Source organism: Salvelinus sp. IW2-2015, linkage group LG1, assembly GCF_002910315.2.
Source record: "Salvelinus sp. IW2-2015 linkage group LG1, ASM291031v2, whole genome shotgun sequence".
Taxonomy (NCBI): domain Eukaryota; kingdom Metazoa; phylum Chordata; class Actinopteri; order Salmoniformes; family Salmonidae; genus Salvelinus; species Salvelinus sp. IW2-2015.
The window spans coordinates 39,702,590-39,726,085 of NC_036838.1; the positions used below are offsets into that span (position 1 = coordinate 39,702,590).

The following is a 23,496-nucleotide window of genomic DNA, read 5'->3' on the forward strand; positions in this document are numbered from 1 at the left end:
ATTGAATTGAATCATTCCAGTAGGCCCTACTGGCATGTCCTGAGTTGCCTTTGAGGGGGGAAACATTCAATTCTCAATGTTTATTATGAGAATCAACATCAAACAGAGCTATATACAATGGTGACCTGTCATTCAGGGCAGTTTGGTCAGAGCCCCACCTGTTTTGAGCCCCACCTGTTTAGCAATAATAAAAATAATAAAAAAATGTTATAAAAAAAAAAATATATATATATATATACACAGTACCAATCAAAGGTTTGCACTCACCTACTCATTCCAGGGATTTTCTTTCTTTTTGCTAATTTCTACATTGTAGAACACTGCACAGGAAATCCAAAAATATTGAATTGGTAGTAGCAGCAGCAGAGAGAATTTTCAGAGATTTTAATGCAGAAAAACTACAAGGGGTTTTGAGAGAAGGGATTCTAGCCTCCCAGGCCGATGGCCTGGTGTAAGATCTGTTGGGGCCAAGTAGTGTTATGGATAGTAATATATGTACACAGTACCAGTCAAAAGTTTGGACACACCTACTCATTCAAGGGTTTTCCTGTTTTTGTTTTTTTACTAATTTCTACATTGTAGAATAATAGTGAAGACATAAAAACTATGAAATAACACATATGGAATCATGTAGTTACCAAAAAAGTGTTAAACAAATCAAAATATATTTGATATTTGAGAGTCTTCAAAGTAGCTACCCTTTGCCTTGATGACAGCGTTGCACATTCTTGGCATTCTCTCAACCAGCTTCATGATGTAGTCACCTGGAATGAATTTCAATTAAAAGGTGTGCCTTGTTAAAAGTTCATTTGTGTCTTTCCTTCTTTCCTTCTTGAGCCAATCAATTGTGTTGTGACAAGGTAGGGGTGGTATACAGAAGATAGCCCGAAAGACCACATCCATATTATGGCAAGAACAGCTCAAATAAGCAAAGAGAAACAAAAGTCCATCCTTACATTAAGACATGAAGGTCAGTCAATCCGGAAAATTTCAAAAACGTTGAACGTTTCTTCAAGTGCAGTCACAAAATCCATCAAGCTCTATGATGAAACTGGCACTAATAAGGACCGCCACAGGAAAGGAAGACCCAGAGTTACCTCTGCTGCAGATAATAAGTTCTTTAGAGTTACCAGACTCAGAAATGTAACGGACACATCTCAACATCAACTGTTCAGAGGAGACTGCATGAATCAGGCCTTCATGGTCAAATTGCTGCAAAAAAAACACTACTAAAGGACACCAATAAGAAGTAGAGACTTGCTTGGGCCAAGAAACACAAGCAATGGACATTAGACCGGTGGAAATCTGTCCTTTGGTCAAATGAGTCCAAATTTGAGATTTTTGTTTCCAACCTCGGTGTCTTCGTGAGACGCAAAGTAGGTGAACAGATRATCTCCACATGTGTGGTTTCCACCGTGAAGCATGGAGGAGGAGGTGTGATGGTGTGGGGGGTGCTTTGCTGGTGACACTGATGGTGATTTATTTCAAATTCAAGGCACACTTAACCAGCATGGCTACCACAGCATTCTGCAGCGATACACCATCCCATCTGGTTTGGGCTTTATGGGACTATCATTTGTTTTTCAACAGGACAATGACCCAACACACCTCCAGGCTGTGTATGGGCTATTTGACCAAGACGGAGAGGGATGGAGTGCTGCACAAGATGACCTGGCCTCCACAATCACCCAACCTCAACCCAATTGAGATGGTTTGGGATGAGTTGGACCGCAGAGTGAAGGAAAAGCAGCCAACAAGTGCTCAGCATATGTAGGAACTCTTTCAAGATTGTTGGAAAAGCATTTCAGGTGAAGCTGGTTGACAGAATGCCAAGAGTGTGCAAAGTTGTCATCAAGGCAAAGGGTGGCTACTTTGAAGAATCTAAAATCTAAAATATATTTTGATTTGTTTGACTCTTTTTTGGTTACTACATGATTCCATATGTGTTATTTTATAGTTTTGATGTCTTCAGTATTATTCTACAATGTAGAAAATAGTTTAAAAAAATGAAAAACCCTTGAATGAGTAGGTGTGTCCAAACTTTTGACTGGTACTGTATATATGACTTTCTTTTTTGCCTGTTTTGCATGTTATTTTGGCATTAATACGTGTCATTGAGTTAATAAAGCCGCATACAAATATGGTCTCTTTTTTGCATTCTTGCGTAAGGCAGCTCCAAAATGCAGGTGTTTCAGCATAGCTCTGTGCTTTCTATGGTCATGGAGCAGCCAGCGGAAAATACGGAGTGTAGGGGTTGGTAATGTTCTCTAGTTGCGCCGTGAATGGCTCAGTGTTCTGTCACTCATGGGGACAATACGTCACCACAAATTCTACAGGGAGAGCTAGAAAATTCAAGCGCCTTGGGTGATGCCATGAATTTACATTAGAAGTACCCATCCAAGAGGGCTCAAGGTCATTGCCACAGATTAAATTACATCAAATCACGTTATATCTACCATAGCTTTGATTGGACTGATCATGTCAACGTCATACTTTCAAAATCTTAGCTAGCAAGCTAGACAAGCAGTCATCATCATGAATCAAGTCGACAATCTACTGGCAAATCCTTTTCATCCTTGTCACATGAAGAGAAATGATATATAAAATGTATCATTGCTCATCGGCCATTGGACATAAACATTAAACAACAGATTGGAAATTGCAAATTCAACAATGAGTGGTTTGGAAGGAATCAGTGACTAACTGCAAGCTGGTCATCCAACTCGGAATTCCAAGTCAGGAAGTCAGGCCTCTTTCTAGAGCTCCGACCTGAAGATCACTAACATCATGATTCAACCTTGTTTTTTTTCGGAGTTCCCAGTTGTTTGATGACAACAACAAAAAATCCCACAAGAAGGACCGCCGTGCCACCTTCCTGTTCAAGTGAGCACAGCACAACAAGGTGAGTCCAAAAATAGGCCTAGGGCTTGTATGTCTTGTATGCTGCTACATAAATTATGTAATATGCCAGGGAGATATGTATACTGTAGCTAAGAAAGTAAAACTAAGTGTATGTTGTGTAGTAAGTTGTTAGTAGCCCATGTGCCTCACCCTAATAATTTGGTCCCTTTTCCCCTCATAACGTAGGCTACTGTTCTGACTTGGTGGTGCACATGTAGCCTATAGTCTGTTTTTAGAGAAATGTAATCRTTGAATATTGCCCCCTTTATTTATCCTATGGTTCTGACTTGGTGTACAGGGAGAATAGTGTAAGAACTGCCCATGTTCTGAATTATGTCAGTGTCCATTTCAAAAGTGCTGAACAAATAGTTATATTRACTACATCCATCCTAGCTCGCTCATTAATGTCTTAATCGAAATTATGGATTGCCTTTTATCTGCTCGTCGTTCCCTTATGCTATAGTTTGTGCATATCAACTGTCAGTAGAAATCACATTTGTTTAAGCAAGTCCGCCATATCAGCTATGTTTTTTAAAAAGGTAGTAAATGAATGAACTGTTTCGCTGCAAGTCAAGGCTCAGCTGATAGCSAGGTGTAACAGTGGTAAGGATTCACTCCATGGTGCTGAAAAGAAAGCTCTGCTGTTGGGACAGCTTTATGTAGGCCCTAACAGTTTGTGGGCACCGTTTATCGCCCTTATAGTGCAATTAATGAATGTATTGTTTAGTGTTGTGTAGTGGCTTTGCTGGCATGCATCCCCCAAAAATGATGTGTTTGCCCCACCAAGATGTACATGCTAAAATCGCCACGCGCTGTATGTACTCACTTATAAAATATTTATGAAGGGAAATACATTTCAGTGATTTTCTTTGTATGAAAAATGGCTGTTAGGCCTACAATTAAAAGGTGTAAAAAGTGTGTCAGCGTGTGTCAGAGTGCGATGTGGTTTATCGGCATGGCACAGCGGCCGACCCTTCGTATTCCACAATTCATGTAAGAATGACAACCAGTAGGCTACGGTGAAAGCAGAAATTCATATTTCAAGTGTGACCCACATAATGACGAAGGATGGAAGTGGTTGGGCTTATTTGAACATACATTTTTAGAGTGCGGTACTACCAGTGCCTGTTTTACTGCGAAAACACACTGCTAAACCAGCGAGAAGAGAGGAAGGAGGGAGTGTCTATTTGTCGGGTGGCTTATTGCACTGAAGCTTCTCTCCATCTCTCAGCCTTCCCAGCAAAGACGCCAACGGAGAGAATATCTGGGAGAAATCGGACAGCGTGATGATAGGGAAAGTAAGTGAGAAGGATTATTTGAAATATTATCGCTTAATGTGACCGACCTGTCATTGCAAGCGCCGTGTCCGCTTTGTGTTCAACTTTTCTGGGGCCAGTGTGTGTGTGTGTGTGTGTGTGTGCAACCTGGACTCAGGTGTAGACTTAACATAGTAAACGTGAATCCGGACACTCCAATTAGTATGATATGTTATGTTTGGTATGGTTTGTATTAATTTGTGGACGTCGATCATCCATTTCGTATGATATGTTACGAATTCCAATGTGTTGTGGCTAACGTTAGGTAGGTGGCTACGTGGCTAACACTAACGTTAGCCAACCTTAGCTAGGCTAGGAGTTAGGGGTTAAGGTTAAGGTTAGGGTTAAGGTTAGGAGAGCTAACATGCTAAGTAGTTGCAAAGTTTGGGTTGCTAGACGTTATACGCCCGCCCATCATCCGCCCATCATCCATCCATCCATCCATCCCGACCAACCTACCTACTTTATCTTTTGCCTTAATTAACCTTCTGTCTTATGTACCCATACCAAAAGTAACATATACTCATTTTAATTTCCTGTATTTCCATGTACTATGTTACAGCTAGTTTATGTGACCATGCTGGTGAGTGCACCTCAATAAATCACAGATAAGTGTACGATACATACTATTAACCTATTATTAATTGTGCTACACCTATTATCTCTTTTCCAGTTCTAACTTGTTATTTTTACAAGTGGTAAGATGATGATGATGATGATGATGATGATGATGATTGTGATGATTGTGGTAGTAGTGATGAGGTTGGTGTTGTTGGTCATGACTGTACTCTTGGTAGTGATAAGGAGAATGATGCTGAAAAGGAGAATTAATAATAATGACTCATGCCATTTTCAGTCTGAAAGGTCATTTGTATGCTGACTGGCTGGCTGTGTAACCCCCAACCCAAACACACGCTATACAGCTAGTAGCAAGGCTGGGAGATCTGGGACACTGGGACGCTGAATACAGACTGAAATCCTGTCCTCTCTTTACTTCTTCTCTCCATCCTCCACTCCTCTTAGCATCTATTAATTACCTACAGTCATGAATGCCCTATAAATCAATGGACCTGTGCATTGTGCATGGAGAACCTTGTGGTTCATGCTAAATAAATACAAACAATTTTGAGGCCATTGTAGAGCTGCTCTGGGTAACTCTTATTGCTTGTACAAACAGAAGACTGAGGCCCACGACCACTCTGCCAAAGTTAGCAGCTCTGGAGTTTGGCCTGTCAGTCTGCTACCTCTCACTGCTGGGAGCCTTGGCAGTACCCTTCCCCCTCACCCCTCTCTCTTTTTGTCTCCATCTCGCTGGCCCAGTCAGCACAGCAGAGAGTGACCCAAGAGAGTCACGTTCTGCTGACAGAGGAGAAATAGTCAGACTGGTCCTGTAGGGTCTCTTTCTTTCCCCTTATTCCCCCTCTCTTTCACACACACACACACACACACACACACAGACACACACACACACACACACACACACACACACACACACACCCCCACACACACCCACACACACACACACACACACACACACACAAACACACTCATAGAAACACACACACACACTCATAGAAACACACACACACACACACACACATAAAAACACACACACTCACATACACACACAGACACACACACACTCACATACACACAGTAGTAGTAATTAAGTATAAAATCCTATAGGGGGTACTGTGTCCCTGGCTCCCCTCTGTAATAGAACTACCATCAATACCTCTACTTGTTCTTCCATCCCTTTATTGCTCTCTCAGTCATCTCACTCTCATTATCTACCTTAATACTCCCTCTTTTATCCCACTCCTACTAAATACTCCCCTCGTCTCTCTTTCCTTCTTTCCCACTCGCTTTACTCTCGCTCTTTGCCCTCTCTCTTTCTGCGCTCATGCCTTTTCCAGGCTGCCACATTGGCATTTCTAATGGTTCTCCCACCCAGCAGCCAGTGTACTGACTGAGTGTCTGTGTGTGTGTCCAAGTGTGTATGTGTGTGTTTGCAGGAGTAATGTACAGTGCAGTAAGCCTGCAGTGTTTATTTTTTTTATTTTTTATTATTTCACCTTTATTTAACCAGGTAGGCCAGTTGAAAACAAGTTCTCATTTACAACTGCGACCTGGCCAAGATAAAGCATAGCAGTGCGACAAAAACAACACAGAGTTACACATAAACAAACGTACAGTCAATAACGCAAAAGARAAATARAAAGATCTATGTACAGTGTGTGTAAATGTAGAAGAGTAGGGAGGTGGGCAATAAATAGGCCATAGAGGCAAAAATAATTACAATTTAGCATTAATACTGGAGTGATATATGTGCAGATGATGATGTGCCAGTAGAGATACTGGGGTGCAAAGAGCAAGAGGGTAAGTAATAATATGGGGATGAGGTAGTCGGGTGTGCTATTCACAGATTGGCTGTGTACAGGTACAGTGATCGGTAAGCTGCTCAGACAGCTGATGCTTAAAGTTAGAGAAGGAGATATAAGACTCCAGCTTCAGAGATYTTTGTAATTCGTTCCAGTCATTGGTAGCAGAGAACTGGAAGGAAAGGAGGCCAAAGKAAGTGTTGGCTTTGGGGATGACCAGTGCAATGTACCTGCTGGAGCGCGTGCTACGGGTGGGTGTTGCTATGGTGACCAGTGAGCTGAGATAAGGCGGGGCTTTACCTAGCAAAGACTTATAGATGACCTGGAGCCAGTGGGTTTGGCGACAGATATGTAGTGAGGGCCAGCCAACGAGAGCATAGAGGTCGCAGTGGTGAGTAGTATATGTGGCTTTGGTGATAAAACGGATGGCACTGTGATAGACTACATCCAGTTTGCTGAGTAGAGTGTTGGGGCTATTTTGTAAATGACATCGCGGAAGTCAAGGATTGGTAGGATAGTCAGTTTTACGAGGGTATGTTTGGCGGCATGAGTGAAGGAGGCTTTGTTGTGAAATAGGAAGCCGATTCTAGATTTAATTTTGGATTGGAGATGCTTAATGTGAGTCTAGAAGGAGAGTTTACAGTCTAACCAGAGACCTAGGTATTTGTAGTTGTCCACATATTCTAGGTCAGAACCGTCCAGAGCAGTGATGCTAGTCGGGCGCGAGGGTGCGGGCAGCAATCGGTTGAAGAGCATGCACTTAGTTTTACTAGCATTTTAAAAGCAGTATGTCTGATTGAGTATACAGTCCAATGGTCTGAATAACAGAGCAGGGAGTCATGCTGACACCACAGTCTCTTTCACAGATGAGCCCTGCATGAACAAATCAATAAACAACCATTACACTATACATACTGCATTTATATACAAATCAATTACACAAGGACGTTTGGAGATTTTTATCCACATTTTATGCGCATAAAAACTAAAAGCACATAACCCTAATTGCTCCAGGGTTGCTGTCAATAATGGCTGATCCCTGGCCTTGACCTCACTCTCTGAGGGTGCAACAGGGGGTATATGATATGCAAAAATAATATACAATTCACATGCTTATAATACACACTTGTATATGTGTGAAATAGGACAAATGCACCTATCTTATAATTAAAAAGGAATATTAGCTTATTGTTTGTACGGGTGTCGGGCCTTATATTCATTTATAGGGACATGTTCTAGTCTACAGTGGTCTGTTATTTGGCAGATAGGGTGTCATTCTGTCTCAGCTTTTGATATTCTCAGCTCTCATTGTGACATCATCACCTCTTGGTCATTCCGCCTTGCAGCCGCTTGTGCTGCCTGTATGCATGCTGCTGGGTTGCTATGGAAACGATTGGTCTGCTTTTACAGCAGCTGTTTACCGAAAAGCATGCGAGCGAGAGAGCACATTTACTCACACACAGACAGCACACAGACACACACACATACACAAACACACGTGCGATGCCAGGAGGGCGAGACAGACAGCGCCTGATTCTACATTGCAAAAACAAATATCCTGTTGTGTTTACTAGCAGCCAGTTACCTGTAAGTAACTATAACTGTAAGAAAGTATATTAAGTTACCATACATTYTTTACAGTAATTTACAGGTAACTGGCTGCCAGTAAGTTACTGTATAAACAGCAGAGAGAGAGAGAGAGAGACAGAGATAGAGAGAGCTGACTTGGCCTCCTCTCATCATTGCCATTGTGTATTGACCCAAGGCTCATCAGGTCAAACCCCCTGAGTGAGAGAGAGAAAATGAGCTGTTAGATATAATTAGTCATGTGGATAATCACTTAGTGGCCTGGCCTCAGCCAACAGCCTTATATCAGCTGGTCCAACCTTGGTCCTTTAATCTAGCACCACTAACACGCCTGATTCTACTAATCAACTGCAGGGCCTTGATTAGCTGAATTGCTGTGTGTTAGTGATGGGCTGTAACAAAAGCCTGCACACCCTGTAGGTGTCCAGGAACAGGGTTGGTGACCACTGCCCTTCATTGGGTACAGTAGCTCCAAGAGATGCATTTCTCATTGTTATTGGTTTGCTGTTTGTGTGTCCGCTGCTGATACAAATGGGAAGATGTAGCTGAAAGTCCGTGGCTGTCAAAGTAAGTCAGTGTGTTTCTGTGTGTGAACATACATACTGTACAACAACAAGTATTGAAAGTTATTGCCTCAAGCTAACAGTGGAGACATTTAAACCAAACATCTAGGTTGTTGTTCTTGTCATCGTTTTCATTGAAAACACATTTTCTATTATCAGAAAGCAGGAGAGCATTGCGGATACTAATGAATGCAGGCGGAACCGAGTGAGAGGGAATAGACGAACACTGACATTCCTTGATACAGCTTTTGTAGTGATGAAACATGAGCATGAGATTTTCTAATTCCTATATTTGGCCCTGTCGAGAGAATGTTTCTCTTGCTCTGGGTCTTCAAATAGTTCTAAGCAGTAATGGTAGCCTGCAGGGTGGTATGACGCTGTGATAGACTACCTTCTTGCACTGTACTGTGCTGTAACTCTGTAAACAAAGAATAATAGCGTAAGCAGTATACTGCTGTATAGCAAGTCCCCAGGCTGGTAAAACACTAGTGTAGAACTGCAGTCAGGAGTAGTGTATTAAAAGGTACTACATGAACAGTTCTAAGGTAGGTTTGTTTATATCTGGATCTCGTCTCTGTCTGGGACTGGGTCTCATGGGGCCAGCACCGCTATTGTACTGTGTTGGAAGTAAGTGAATCATCCACCTTAGTGTGGACAGCCTTGTATGAGTGGAATAAAGCCGTATTGTACTGTGTTTGTACTGCATTGAATTGGATTTGATGACAACGTTAGAGCAGCAGTTTTACGGCCCTAGCATTGAGTGGCTCTCCTGGGTGTCCGTTTATATAAACCCAACCAGCATGACCACTGTTGTTGGAACTGCTGTACCTGCTGTAAGCACTGCTGTACGAGGGGCCAATTTGTGGATATAAAGGGAACGAGCCGAGGGAGACTAACTAATTAAAAGTTTGGAAAGAGATGCATGCTGATTGTGAACGACTTACGTGGGTGCTGGTGGAACTTCTGTTGATCTCAAAATGTTCAAGCAGTTAATTAAAGAAAGATGTGGTGAAGCAAAATCGGTTACAGATTGCAATTAATATGCTCTGCAAGGCACAACAGGAGAAAGCAATCCTGCCTCGCTAACAAGACTCTGCCTGCCTGGGTCATAGTGGAGAAAAACACCACAGCTTTTATTTGCTGTTATGCTTTTCTTTAATCCATTATTAAAACCAAACCAAACAATATACTGACTGGGTGGAACTCTGTACCCTCACAACAAAACATGTCACTGTTTCTATGGTAACCCATCCCTGCACTCAAATGTTCCAAAGAGAATAAAAAATATTCTAAAGAAGTGTCTCTCTTTATTCTCTCTCTTCCTTTTATTTGTCTGTTTGCGATTGGAAGAAAGGTATGACAGCCTGACAAGAGAGGAGGAGGGATGAAGGAGATAAGGAGAGAGAGAGAGAGAGAGAGAGGAAGAGAGAGAGAGAGAGAGAGAGAGAGAGAGAGAGAAAGAGAGAGAGAGAGGAGAAGAGGAGAGGAGAGAGAGAGAGGAGAGGGAGAGAGAGAGAGAGAGAGAAAGAGAGACGAGAGAGAGAGAGAGAGAGAGAGAGAGAGAGAAGAGAGAGAGAAGAGAGGAGAAGAGAGAGAGAGAGAGAGAGAGAGAGAGAGACACAGAAGAGAGAGAGGGGGGTGTGGGCAGACAAAAGACAGAAGGAGGGATGAGGGAGAGACAGAGAGACAAAGAATCTGTCTACTGCATATACACACTTTGACAGTAGTGGGAACTCTTTAGGGAATATAGTGCATTGTGGTCAAACAGTGAAAATGGATGGAGAGACGAACTAAACTTCCGTTGTTGAATGTGCCAAACCCACACAAATTTGTACTGAAGTAAGTCAATTGTGTTTGAGTGACCAATTATGTTTGAGTGAACATCCAATCTATTCAAAGGTAAATAGCTGTAGGCAGTGGCAATTTTAGCATGGAAATGTTGGTGGGGCCAAAAAAATAACAAGTGGGATGCGTGCCAGCAAAGCCACAACACAACACTAAACAATACATTAATCTCACTATAACGGTGATAAACGGTGCCCACAAACTGTTAGGGCCTACATAAAGCTGTACCAACAGCAGCCTTGTCTGGCAGCGAAACAGTTCATTCAGCCTCATTTACTTCCTCTTAAAAAAACATAGCTGATATGGCTGACTTGCTTAAATAAATGTGGTTTCTAATGACAACTGAGATGTACAAACTATGGCATAAGGGGACGACAAGCGGATAAGAGGCAATCCGTAATTTCGATTAAGACATTAATGAGTGAGCTAGGACGGACGTAGTCAATATAACTATTTGTTTAGCACTTTTGAAATGGAAAGCGACAGAATTCAGAACATGGGCCGTTCTTACAGTGTTCTCCCTGTATACCAAGTCAGAACCGTAGGATAAATRAAGGGGGTATATAAGCAGACAATGAAAGCTCTTACAATATTCAATGATTACATTTCTCTAAAACAGGTTATAGGCTACATGTGCACCACCAAGTCAGAAAAGTAGGTGAAATTAAGAGGGGTAAAGGGACCAAATTATTAGGGTGAGGCACATGGGCTACTAACATCTTACTACATAACATACACATAGTATTACTTTCTTAGCTACAGTATACATATCTCCCTGGCATATTACATCATTTATGCAGCAGCATTCAATACATTTTTGGACTTACCTAGTTTTGCTGTGCTCACTTGAACAGGAAGGTGGCGCAGCGGTCCTTCGTGGACAAATTTAGTCATTAGAGTCTGGCATTCTTTGGATTTATGGTGCTTTAAAAAAAACTGGGAACTCTGAAAAAAAACAAGGCGAATCATGATGACGTCATTGATCTTTAGGTCGTAGCTCTAGAAAGAGGCCGGATTTATATTTCCGAGTTGGATGACCGTTCAAAACGTATTTTCCCAGTCGGAGCTGTATATTCCGGACTTTCCAGTTGTCTTGAACTCACTGAAGTCAAGTTTTCACAGTTCCGAGTTAACAGTTGTTTTGAGCGCAGCACAAATCATGCTTCATTGACAGGATGGGTAATGTTGAATGTTTATCATTTTAAACTTGGAAAAGAGCCCCTAAATCCCAGATTTGGGACCACACAGCCACTCCACTGAATAGCAGGCTAGTGATTGCTATGCAATCCTTGCAGTTAGCCACTGTCACTGATTCCTTCCAAATCACTCATTGTTGAATTTGCGATTTCCAACTTGTGTAATGTTTATGTCCAATGGCCGATGAGCACCGATACGTTTTATCTATAATTTCTCTTCATTATTTCTCTTCATATGACAAGGATTAGAAAGGATTTGCCAGTAGATTGTCGACTTGATTCATGATGATGACTGCTAAGATTTTGAAAGTATGATGTTGACATGATCAGTTCAATCAAAGCTACTGTACATATAACGTGATTTGGCATCATTTTATCTGTGGCCAATGACCTTGAGCCTTCTTGGATGGGCACTTCTAATGTAACTCTATGGCAGCACCCAAGGGGCTAGAATTTTATAGCTCTACCCTTAGAGTTGGCGGTGACGTAGTGTCCCCATGAGTGACAGAACACTGAGCCAATCACGGCGCAACGCTCCGTATTTTCTGCTGGCTTGCCCCACCACCATAGAAAGCACAGAGCTAGGCTAAAACACCTGCAATTTGGAGCTGCCTTACTCAAGAAAACAAMAAAGAGACCATGTTTGTATGCGGCTTTATTAACTCAATTATATATACATTTTTTTTTACATTGTTTGCAAACTGATATGTGACTCGTATTAATGCCAAAATAACATGCAAAACAGGCAAGCCAAAAAACAAGTGAATGACAGATCGCCACTGGCTGTAGGTTGCTTTGATTAGAAGCATCTGCTCAATGACCATATTATGAGTCAGTGGGAAATTAGATAAGGACTCTTTATGTTCTTCCTGTTCCATACTAACCATCCTTCTCTCTCATTTCCTGCAGGACCCAGTCTGAGCCAGTTGTCAACTCCAGTGGAAGAGCCTCTGCCTGAGCTTTGCGGACCTTGCTTTACCTCCTATCTTTCCACCTGGGTCACTGGATCTCCTGACAACATCACTTTCTTAGCTCTTCCCCAAGACACGGCTCTATACCCCGGGGTGCAAACCCTGTCCATCTCCCTCTGGTTCCCTGGACCCACTTCACCCTCACCTCTCCCCCAGCAACCCTTCCCCTCCCTGGGCCGAGATATAGATGTCTGTGCCCTCGGCCTTGGAGTTCCACTGGCAGAGCCTGGCTCGGCTGCCCAGCGGGCGTGTCTACCACTCCCTGGCAGAGGTGGGGGGGCAGATGTACATGCTGGGGGGCTGTGATGCTGCAGGGAGGCCCTCCCCAGCCCTGGAACTCTACTCTCCAGAGGTAGGTTGGCGCACACACACACACACACACACACACACACACACACACACACACACACACACACACACACACACACACACACAGGATTAAACAAAGAACACACACAGTTCAAACATAACAGGACTAAACAACCATGTAATTACACTTTATTGATTGTTGTTATCAGGGGGATCGGTGGCTGAGCCTTCCCCCCATGCCCACCCCTCGGGCGGGTACGGCCGTGGCGGTGCTGGGCAAGCAGATCCTGGTGGTGGGCGGTGTAGGGGATGACCAGCGCCCTCTGAAGGTGGTAGAGGTGTACAACACAGAGGAGGGGAGGTGGAGGAAGAGGAGCGCCCTCAGAGAAGCACTGATGGGGGTGGCCATCATTGTGAAAGGTGTGTAGGGTGGGGGTTACTCACTGTTCATAGTTAGTTGCACATTCTATACATGACCAGAAACATGTTTTTGGCTCAGTTTTTACCTCATCCCCTCCCTCCTCTCTCTCTACCCCCCTCTCTCTGTCTTTGTCTCTCTGTCTCTCTCTCACCTCTCTGTAGATGGACGTGCGTTGGCTGTAGGGGGTATGGGTGCAGACCTGCTCCCCCGTAGTATACTGCAGCAGTATGACATGAGGAAGGACGTGTGGGCACTACTGCCCCCTATGCCCACACCGCGGTATGACGCTACCGCACACCTGCTGGGCAACAAGATCTACGTGGCAGGTAGGGAAAGGGTGTGTGTGTGTGTGCATGTTTGAAAGTTTGCATGTGTAATGGGAAGGAGGAAAGGCAATACCTAGTCAGTTGCACAACTGAATGCATTCAACCGAAATGTGTCTTCCGCATTTAACCCAACCCCTCTGAATCAGAGAGGTGCGGGGGGCTGCCATAATTGACGTCCACATCATCAGCGCCCGCAGAGTATACTAAGTGTGTGTGTTCTCTCTAGGTGGGCGTCAGTGTAAACGCACGTTGAAGGTCTTCGAGGTATACGACTCAGAGACACGCTCCTGGACTACACTACCCAACATGCCGTGCAAACGTTCGTACGGGGGCATGTTCTGGGACAGTTYGGGGAGGCTGTGTCTGCTGGGGGGGCTGAGGAAGGGAGGAGGCCACCAGAGCTCCAAATTCACCAAGAACGTCAACATCTTTGATACTAACCAGGGTATAAACCACCAAGAACACACACACACAAACACACATGTAAGTGCACTGATTTCCTTCTCCAGGAAGACAATAAAGTCCTATTCCACTACTATTCTACTCTATTCTATTTTAAAAGCCACACTGCAAATCTGAGAGAGAGTTAGGAGAAAGACATCACTCTCTACATGTAGAATTTACAACACAATTACATGGTTGTTTAGTCCTGTTATGTTTAATCCTGTGAGTTGTTTGTCGAATCCTCATCAATCGCATGGGATTAAAACAGATTTACAGCTTCATTTCTAATGGGTGTTGTGTGGTGTTGTGTGTGTGTGTGTTGTGGTGATGTGTGTGTCGTGTGGTGCCTGTGTGTGGGGCGATTGTGGTGTCGTTGTTAGTGTGGGTGTGTGTTGATGAGTTTGGATGATGATATCGGTATGTCGTGTGATGTGTAGTAGTATGGCTCGTGTGGATGAGTGTGTGTGGCTTGTTAATAGTGATCTGTTAGTGCTTTTCTCCTTCCTATATGTACATTTTAAACGGTGCCACTGTCAGACAGTCATCCATAGACATGAATTTCATTTTACCCCCTAAATTAAAATTTGCAATTCTACTGCAAATTGTTAATACAAAAAGCTATGATGAACCTCCCTGCTTGGACATGCATTAGCATGCCATTCACTGACATAGATACCTTTATCATTATTCCTTGGAGAACCCAAGGCTATGAATTGGCAGTACTTTTTACGTTGGTCTTCATCTTACACAGATATCTGACCGAAATAAGCTGAAATATTTCAAAATTGAGCAAATAGTAACCTATGGAAGCAAAATAACACGTCAATCGATTACTGGATTCTTGATACTGGTTTCAAATACACACCAAGTTTATACAATAGATCGCGAATAAGTATTATTGTTCAAAGACAGTGGTTCGAGATGGTATATTTGTGACAAAAGGCAGTTGATTATGTTGAATTTGATTTTTTCCTAAAACGTAAGACAGGCAAATGAAAAGAGAGAAGCGAGGAGTAGGAGTCTGGAATATTAATCTAACCACCTCGCAGATGGGAACTGTTCACGGGCGGCCCGCGTGGCTTTCTGCCTGTCTGTGTTATTCCAGAATCTGAACTAGCTGGCTTGGATCAATTTTGCGATTTACATGCCTCACCAGTCGCTCTACCACTTCAGCAACACGACGACATTCGACACAACACAACACCAGCACATCACCCAACATTACACAACTTACATCAACGACACGTACCACACACACACCACCAACAACATCACACCACACACACAAACACAACACACACCAAGAAAAATAAGACCTCAAATTCACCACCCACTCTCCGGCTCAATCTAATCTAAGTGGAGATGAGATGGGAGATGAGCTACAGTGAGGAGGGAGGGTGTTTAAATTACAGGATTCAGAAACAGATTGCTTTATTATCTTCCTTTCCCCACAGAGTCTACAACTCACACACAGGGAATCTGGGATATTATACCCTGTATCGCAGTCATTGCTATACTTATCCATTCTTTAATGTCTTTAGAGAATGTTGACTGAAAATCAGTGTGCAAAATAGCAAAAAAAATCAGCACCCAGTGCCCAGGTCTAAGTTTGAGAAACGCTGTACTATGGAGAAATATAATCACGTACCAAGCTGACCCCAAAGGATACTAAATTAAACGGCACATGGCAGAACTGAACTGACCCCGCCAGATGCATCAGTCTGGGTGTTGAGCACATGGCGCGCTGCCTCGTGACTTTCCCCTGTCCCAGCCGTAAGAACAGCTATACTGGGAGAAGTGACATCCAAGAGATAAAACCTCACAAAAGATATCCATAATCCAGTGGGAGAGGCGCTGTTTAGAGAGCGCCCTGCCGCGAGCTGGATTAGCAAAACAGACAAAACGTTGATCACATAACCGGATATCCTGTGTCTGTTCAATGTACCTGCGTAAAGCACCGAACACAGGGCATGTAACCTCAGTTGCTCTTCAGACCCCTATACTTTTCCCACATTTTGTTACGTTACAGCCTTATTTTAAAATGGATTCATTYGATTTTTTTCCCTCATCAATCTACACACAATACCGAGACGACGTACACCTTTCAGGAACCACACCACCAGGGGGTGAGCCCCCGGTGAGGTTCCATCAATTCYCACATGACACGCYGATACAGCGGACATGTACACTTTTAAAGTGGAGAATGCTTGTAAAGCCCCTATAAGAACATAAGTATGCCCCTCACAGAGCAGTGAAAAGTCCTTTATCTTGGCACCAGAGCTCAAACGCTTGTCACTTATACGCATACAGCCCTCTCGTGGAGGGCGTCCTTGCAGACTGAATGGTAGCAATAACATTCAGAGGTAAACCCCTAGCCATCAGATTAGGCCCATAGGAACAACTTCCATCACAGAAGCCATCATCCCCAGCAGGCACTGGTGAAAACGCCCTGTGACCCAGACAAAATTTGGCTAAGCAGAGCCGGAACCCGRACACCGTCCGTGAGTCTAGCTCGAGACCCAGAAACAGAATGCACTGAGTCAGACAGYTCTTTTTCTAGTTTCTTATGAAGCCTAGAGACTGAATACGGGACAGTAGCTCCCAYCAGTCAATCGCTGTAATAGCMGGCGGCTCGTGAACATTCTGTTTGTAGATTCTGGAGATGCTTGTTGAGGGCACATTCTCTAGAATGAGACACAAAGTCCCCTTTTYGTAACCAGGAGTACCAGCAGTCCCATATCTTCGACACAGGAACCACTCAGATTGCCTGCTTCTGGAGATGGAGTATATTTCCTCCCTCAAAACGGGCACTGAGGCCTCGGGAACAGTCGACATGACGACGCTGCAGAAGTGTGGGGGACGCACAACCAATTGTAGCCTGTACCCTGACATCACTGTTCACATGATCCAGGGCGACACTGCACATGCCAGCCATTGGTTGGAGCAGACAGTGAGAATCCTGTGAAGTGTTATCTGAAGTGACTGGGAGAGATTGGTTCTTCTTCCATTCGCACCACTCTTGACGGCCGTGTGTCTGAACTTGGAGAAGGAAGACTTTTCATCTAACTCACATACAGGAGGAAACACTTTWAACAATGGTGAACACTGTGGAACTCTRTTGAAAAAACTGTRTTTATGTGCCAAGGTTTGCCTACCGATCGGCCCACTCTGGGTCCGGTGACCAGTGACATACCCTCATTGGTTTAGRCGGTAAGATGCGTGCCGGTAACCGGTTGRCACCCAGCGCTGGACCGCATGCATTAAAAATAGACCCAGAAAAAAAACATTATCATGGAGGTTACCCTACCGACYAGTCATAGGTATTGGCGACAAAGCGCCTTGTAACCYARCTGGGAATGGGACAGACAGCTCTGAAACAGTGACCCTTTCTATTTTAACAGACAGCTCATTTGGGGGCTCATATGAACCCCAGAGACCCCAGTGTGTGGGATAATAGCACGGTCGTGTCCAACCCTCCTCGTTCCCGCGACTCCGCTACCAACAACTAAACGMCTACAGAGCCCATAACCTGTATCACTAGACACCTCATAGGGACTAGTGAGCTACAGACAGGAATCAGCAATTAATCACAGTAATGAGCCAYCTATGGGGGAGGGGCGCCCCCTTGTGGACAGTGTCCCATCTTGTCACTCACCCTGGGGAGATTGATATTCCCCTTGAACGCTGTGAATACTGTGGAAGGCGGGGTAACAAAGGGGGCAGCATTAAACATGGCCAAGCTTCCAACATACGTTGTGCTTCCGTGAGACTGTATAGCCTGCATAAAGCCTGGCCTCTTTACAGCACAGGGGGCTTCGGCAACGGCTGACGTAATACCCCGTTTGCCAAACATGGGGCACTGTTGTCACAGTAATGTTTTGGTGGAGGGGCGCACTGGTCACTCAAACCCGTGCCAAGGCCTCTCGCTTTGGGGGTTACCCCAGCCAAGTGCTCGGGAGGCTGCTTTTTCATCTGAGATGCACCCAAACCCCGTTTCCTTCACTCCCTCCAACTCAAGGAACTTTGTGTTTCCATAACGCAGAGGGAAAGCTAGTGAGTTTCACTCCTGGAAGTTAAGAATGCTAGCCAAAGTTAGCCAGGAGGCTTTTTAGCATAAGATAGGCTAGCTAACCTTTTTGACCACAGCACAGTCCGTTTAGAATAACCAAGCAACTTAACACAACGTATACTAAACAAGAGAGCTGCCCCAGCAACTCCATCATGAGGAGGCAGTAATAGCTGGTAATAGCTAGCTTGCCTATGCAGTACTCGTTTAGCTAGCCAGGTCTCGAAAGTCCACGTAGCACCAGATCTGGCCGCCCTCTCTCTTCGAGTAGCCTCCCCTAACCGGTGACAGAGCACACAGGAGATGGGTTGGGCTCAGGCAGCCACCGCATACCCCATTCCAATGCAGACAAGACATTTGCTCCGTCCAGCCAATCCATCTCCTGCTTTCTGCACCTTGGTCCCAGCCAAGGTACCGGCATCCAGGAAAGGAAAGTTGCCATCTGTAATTCCAAGCTTCCTCAAGTGAGTTTGTACGCAGTACGTTTAAAATGTGCCCACAGACTGGTTGGAGCGAGGGGCCACCTGAGCGTGCTACAAGCCGAGACAAACTACACATAGATTGTTTGTATCTTTCAGAGAAATGCTATAACCGCATGACTGGGGGCTTGAAGTAATGAATCCGAGCCTCATGATTATCACCTGTGAAAGGCGAGCCTTCCAGCGAGGTGCGGATTTCATTGGTCTTGTCAGGCGTGATTGTAGATCCTTCAACCGAAGTTGCAAGAGTGCGACTGCCCATTGTATGTTGTACCCGAAGTTGACTGACTGAAAGGGAACCCCTGACTACCAAAGACTCTCTACAGAATTGTAGAAAACACATCACACCCATACACACTCCCATATGGCCCAGCACATACAGTACCAGTCAAATGTTTGGACACACCTGCTCATTCCAGGGTTTTTCTTTATTTKTACTATTTTCTACATTGTAGAATAACACTTAAGACATGAAAACTATGAAATACCATATGRAATCATGTAGTAACAAAAAAAGTGTTMAACAATTCCAAATATATTTTAAATTTGAGATTCTTCAAAGTAGCCACACTTTGCCTTGATGACAACGTTTCACACTCTTGGCATTCTCTCAACCAGCTTCACCTGGAATGCTTTTCCCACATATGCTGAGCACTTGTTGGCTGATTTTCCTTCACTCTGCGGTCCAACCCATTTCAATTGGGTTGAGGTCGGGGGATTGTGGAGGCCAGGTCATCTGATGCAGCACTCCATCACTCTCCTTGGTCAAATAGCCCTTACACTGCCTGGAGGTATTGGGTCATTGTCCTGTTGAAAAACAAATGATAGTCCCACTAGGGCATACAAGATGAGATGGTATATCGCTCCAGAAGGCTGTGGTAGCCATGCTGGTTAAGTGTGCCTTGAATTCTAAATAAATCACAGACAGTGTCACCAGCAAAGCACCTCCACACCATCACACCTCCTCCTTCATGCTTCACGGTGGAAACCACACATGCAGAGATCATCTGTTCACCTACTCTGCATCTCACAAAGACACRGCGGTTGGAACCAAAAATCTCAAATTTGGACTCATTAGACCAAAGGACAGATTTCCACCGGTCTAATGTCCATTGCTTGTGTTTCTTGGCCCAAGCAAGTCTCTATTTATTATTGGTGTCCTTTAGTAGTGGTTTCTTTGCAGAAATTTGACCATGAAGGCCTGATTCATGCAGTCTCCTCTGAACTGTTGATGTTGAGGTGTGTCTATTACTTGAACTCTGTGAAGCATTTATTTGGGCTGCAATCTGAAGTGCAGTTAACTCTAATGAACTTATCTTCTGCAGCAGAGGTAACTCTGGGTCTTCCTTTCCTGTGGCGTTCCTCATGAGAGCCAGTTTCATCATAGTGCTTGATTGTTTTTGCGACTGCACTTGTAGAAACTTTCAAAGTTCTTGGCATTTTCCGTATTGACTGACCTTCATGTCTTAAAGTAATGATGGACGGCCATTTCTCTTTGCTTATTTGAGCTGTTCTTGCCATAATATGGACTTGGTCTTTTACCAAATAGGGCTATCTTCTGTATACCAACCCTACCTTGTCACAACACAACTGATTGGCTCAAATGCATTAAGAAGGGAAGAAATTCCACTATTTAACTTTTAACAAGAAATACCTGTTATTGAAATGCATTCTAGGTGACTACCTCATGAAGCTGGTTGAGAGAATGAGTGTGCAAAGTTGTCATCAAGGCAAAGACTGGCGACCTTGAAGAATCTTGTTTAACACTTTTTTGGTTACTACATGAATCCATATGTGTTATTTCATAGTTTTGATGTCTTCACTATTATTCTACAATGTAGAAAATAGTAAAACATGAAGAAAAACCCTTGAATAAGTAGGTGTATCTAAACGTTTGACTGGTGCTGTACATTAACTGCACCACTTACTATAATATCTCCAGTCCCTGCTAGTTTAGCTATCTGTAGTAGAGCAACTAAACTCTCTGATCTGTCTTCCTGCTAGTGTGTTAGTGTGTTCCCCTCACTCTAAATCTGAAGGGAACTTACTTACTGCTGAATATGATATGTTTTAAAAAGTTATTTAGAGGAAACCCCTGAGAGTGCCAGCCAGCCACCACTTCAACAACAAAGGCCTTGGCAGAGGAGTGTGCCCGTCGCCAGCTGTGCTCTGCCTTATTCCCTTTCAAGTTCAAGTCTGGGCTGGCATCAAAACACTTTATTAACACAGTGCTTTTATCTGCTGGTTCAGTTTCTCTCTCTTGTAGTCTCTCAATCTCTCTCTCCCTCTGTCTCTCTCTGTGGAGCTGTGGAGCTGATTGTGATGCCAGAAATACTTAACTTCCTACAGACAGATGAGGCACAACATAAAAGCTTAAAAAGAGTACTTGAAAAACGTACTGTGTATCCTCCCTAATTGCTGTTTCTCTGAAATAGTTTCACTGTCTTTAGCCGCACAAGTGTTTGCCTAAGTAGAAGTGTAAATAATATGCAATTTTACTCCAAAGGTCATCTCCTGCCAGACTGCAGGAGGGAAATATCTTGTTTTTCTCCTTTGAAGCAATTAAAATGTTCCGACTGGGTGGTTTCAAAGTGAAATTGTCTCTATCTTCTTATTTCCAATATCTTGGGCCCTGACCTGATAGTTTGGTGTGTGTGCGTGCATTGTGCCCAGATGTGAGTGCGAGGACATTTGTATTCATGGTGCGCACAGTATTACTGAGTTGTGATGCCACCAGCATTCAAGAACACCAAATTGTAGCTTGCAGAATTGGCAGAACAAAGAAAAATGTTTTATGCAGTGGTCAAAGTGGATTTTACAACACTTCAATGCCTCCACTAAAAAGTGGTTGACACTTGCACACATAAATGTTAACATCATCCTCTCCTGTCCCCCCAGGGTCATGGCTGAAGTCAGAGGACACGGTGGCCATGAAGACTAAGAGGGCTGACTTCGCCTCAGCTTTCCTCAGGGGCAGGATGGTTGTAGCAGGAGGACTTGGTGAGGGAGGGAGTGTGAATGTGTGTGTATATGTGCCTGTATATGTGTGTTTTTGTTGACACCTAGTTGGTCTTGACAACGTGTGATGGCTGGGTGTGGTCCCCAGGTCACCAACCCTCAGTTCTCGACACGGTGGAAGCCTTCCACCCTCAGAAGAGGAAGTGGGAGAGACTGGTTCCTATGGCAATGCCACGATGCTCCGCCTCCTCCATCGTCATCAGGGACCGCCTGCTGGTGGTTGGAGGAGTTAACCAGGTGCTGGAATATTGCTCTGCATGTTGTCACACACATAACGTTAACTAATTCACTTTTGTACATCGCGCTGGTCTGTACAATTGACCTTATTTTAGCGCCCAAAAAATGTAATACTTCCAGATCAACTGTAATATCAATACCATTGTAGAGCACAATTTCTCCCCTTTCCAACAAAATCAATGACGAGACCTYCATGATGCCCATCTCCGCATGATTCCATATGGCAATGAGCTCCGTCGGGTCTTTTTAAAAATGGCGGGTGGGGAAGCAAAACCTATTGCGTGATAGTGAGAAGGACAGATATGTAGTGTGGGGAAACGGCTTTTCTCACCCGATCTGTCCAACTTATCACCTCTAAAATGTAAATAAAACACTATAAAGAGTTTATATAATATGTCATTACATACCTATTTGAAGGTTTGTGTCGAATTTGAATCTGGTTTTTAGGGCACCGCTAAAGTTATCTTCAGAAGTTAACAGTGGCTTTGAGAGTCATGATGGCTTGCAAGTGATGAAGCAAAAAATGACTAGATATCCCCACTTACCCTGTCCCTGTCCCTGTCCCTGTCCCTGTCCCTGTCCCTGTCCCTGTCCCTGTCCCTTTCTTGTTTTTAATCTGCGAGAGAAGCGCTACACCTGGTGGAGAGAGGCTGTAAGACACAGAATGAGTTGCATTGTGCGTGCTGTGCGTTACGTCATAACACGTCACAATTTAAYGTACAGTGTCAGAGGGGTCCGTTATTTCAACTTTCCTCCACAGATTTGTACGGAATGGAGTTCGTCACCGTTACACACACTTGTTTTTTGACTATCTGTCTCTGTCTGTCTATAAGGTCCCTAGTTCAGCCCATGAGATCCTGTACGTGAAAGAGGAGGAGTGTCTGTAGGCTCAAGGACATGTCCCTTACATGATGATAGACAGCAGGAAGACAGCAAGAAGATTCCTGGAACATTCTATTCAAGATCAGTGGCTCCAGTGCTTTTCAGAATGGCTGCTGGTCTTGGACAAGTGCAATATTTTCCAAAGATCTACAGCAGAATAGTAAGGAAGGGGAAGTCATGCCACAAACACAGAACATTGCTCTCTGCTGGGTTGTCTATACACACTCAAACAAACACAGATTAGATCCCACACACAGAATTGATCCCAATAATAACCATACTGACTCACAGCATCCAAATATACTCTACACAGACGAGGAGCTGGTTTTCTCTGTAAATAAGTTATATATACGAGTTTTAGTAATGAGAAGATTCCTCTGCACTGTGTGTGTGATATCCCTTTAGGGCAAGGCTCTCCAACCCTGTTCCTGGAGAGCTACCGTCCTGTAGGTTCACTCCAACCCTGTTCCTGGAGAGCTACAGTCCTGTAGGTTCACTCCAACCCTGTTCTGTAGTTCACTCCACCTGTTTCTGAGAGCTACAGTCCTGTAGGT

General features: G+C 44.0%; 1 protein-coding gene across 2 annotated transcripts in view; it reads left to right on the plus strand.

Annotated features, from left to right (window-relative positions):
• The first annotated feature begins 3,869 nt into the window (after positions 1–3,869).
• Positions 3,870–23,496, plus strand: part of LOC111967493 (kelch domain-containing protein 8A) — a 22,976-nt gene continuing 3,349 nt past the window's right edge. Inside the window, exons 1-8 of one of the 2 annotated variants that reach the window (XR_011480335.1) lie at positions 3,870–4,199; positions 12,699–13,112; positions 13,279–13,489; positions 13,652–13,816; positions 14,043–14,261; positions 21,704–21,805; positions 21,912–22,060; positions 22,894–23,433. Coding sequence is in view for 1 of the 2 variants with exons in the window: in XM_024147221.2 (XP_024002989.1) it covers positions 12,948–13,112; positions 13,279–13,489; positions 13,652–13,816; positions 14,043–14,261; positions 21,704–21,805; positions 21,912–22,060; positions 22,894–22,947 (1,065 nt within the window). In the remaining variant the exon portion in view is untranslated. Of the gene's footprint in view, positions 4,200–12,698; positions 13,113–13,278; positions 13,490–13,651; positions 13,817–14,042; positions 14,262–21,703; positions 21,806–21,911; positions 22,061–22,893; positions 23,447–23,496 lie in introns of those variants that run through there. The other variant, XM_024147221.2, reaches the window with a different exon arrangement.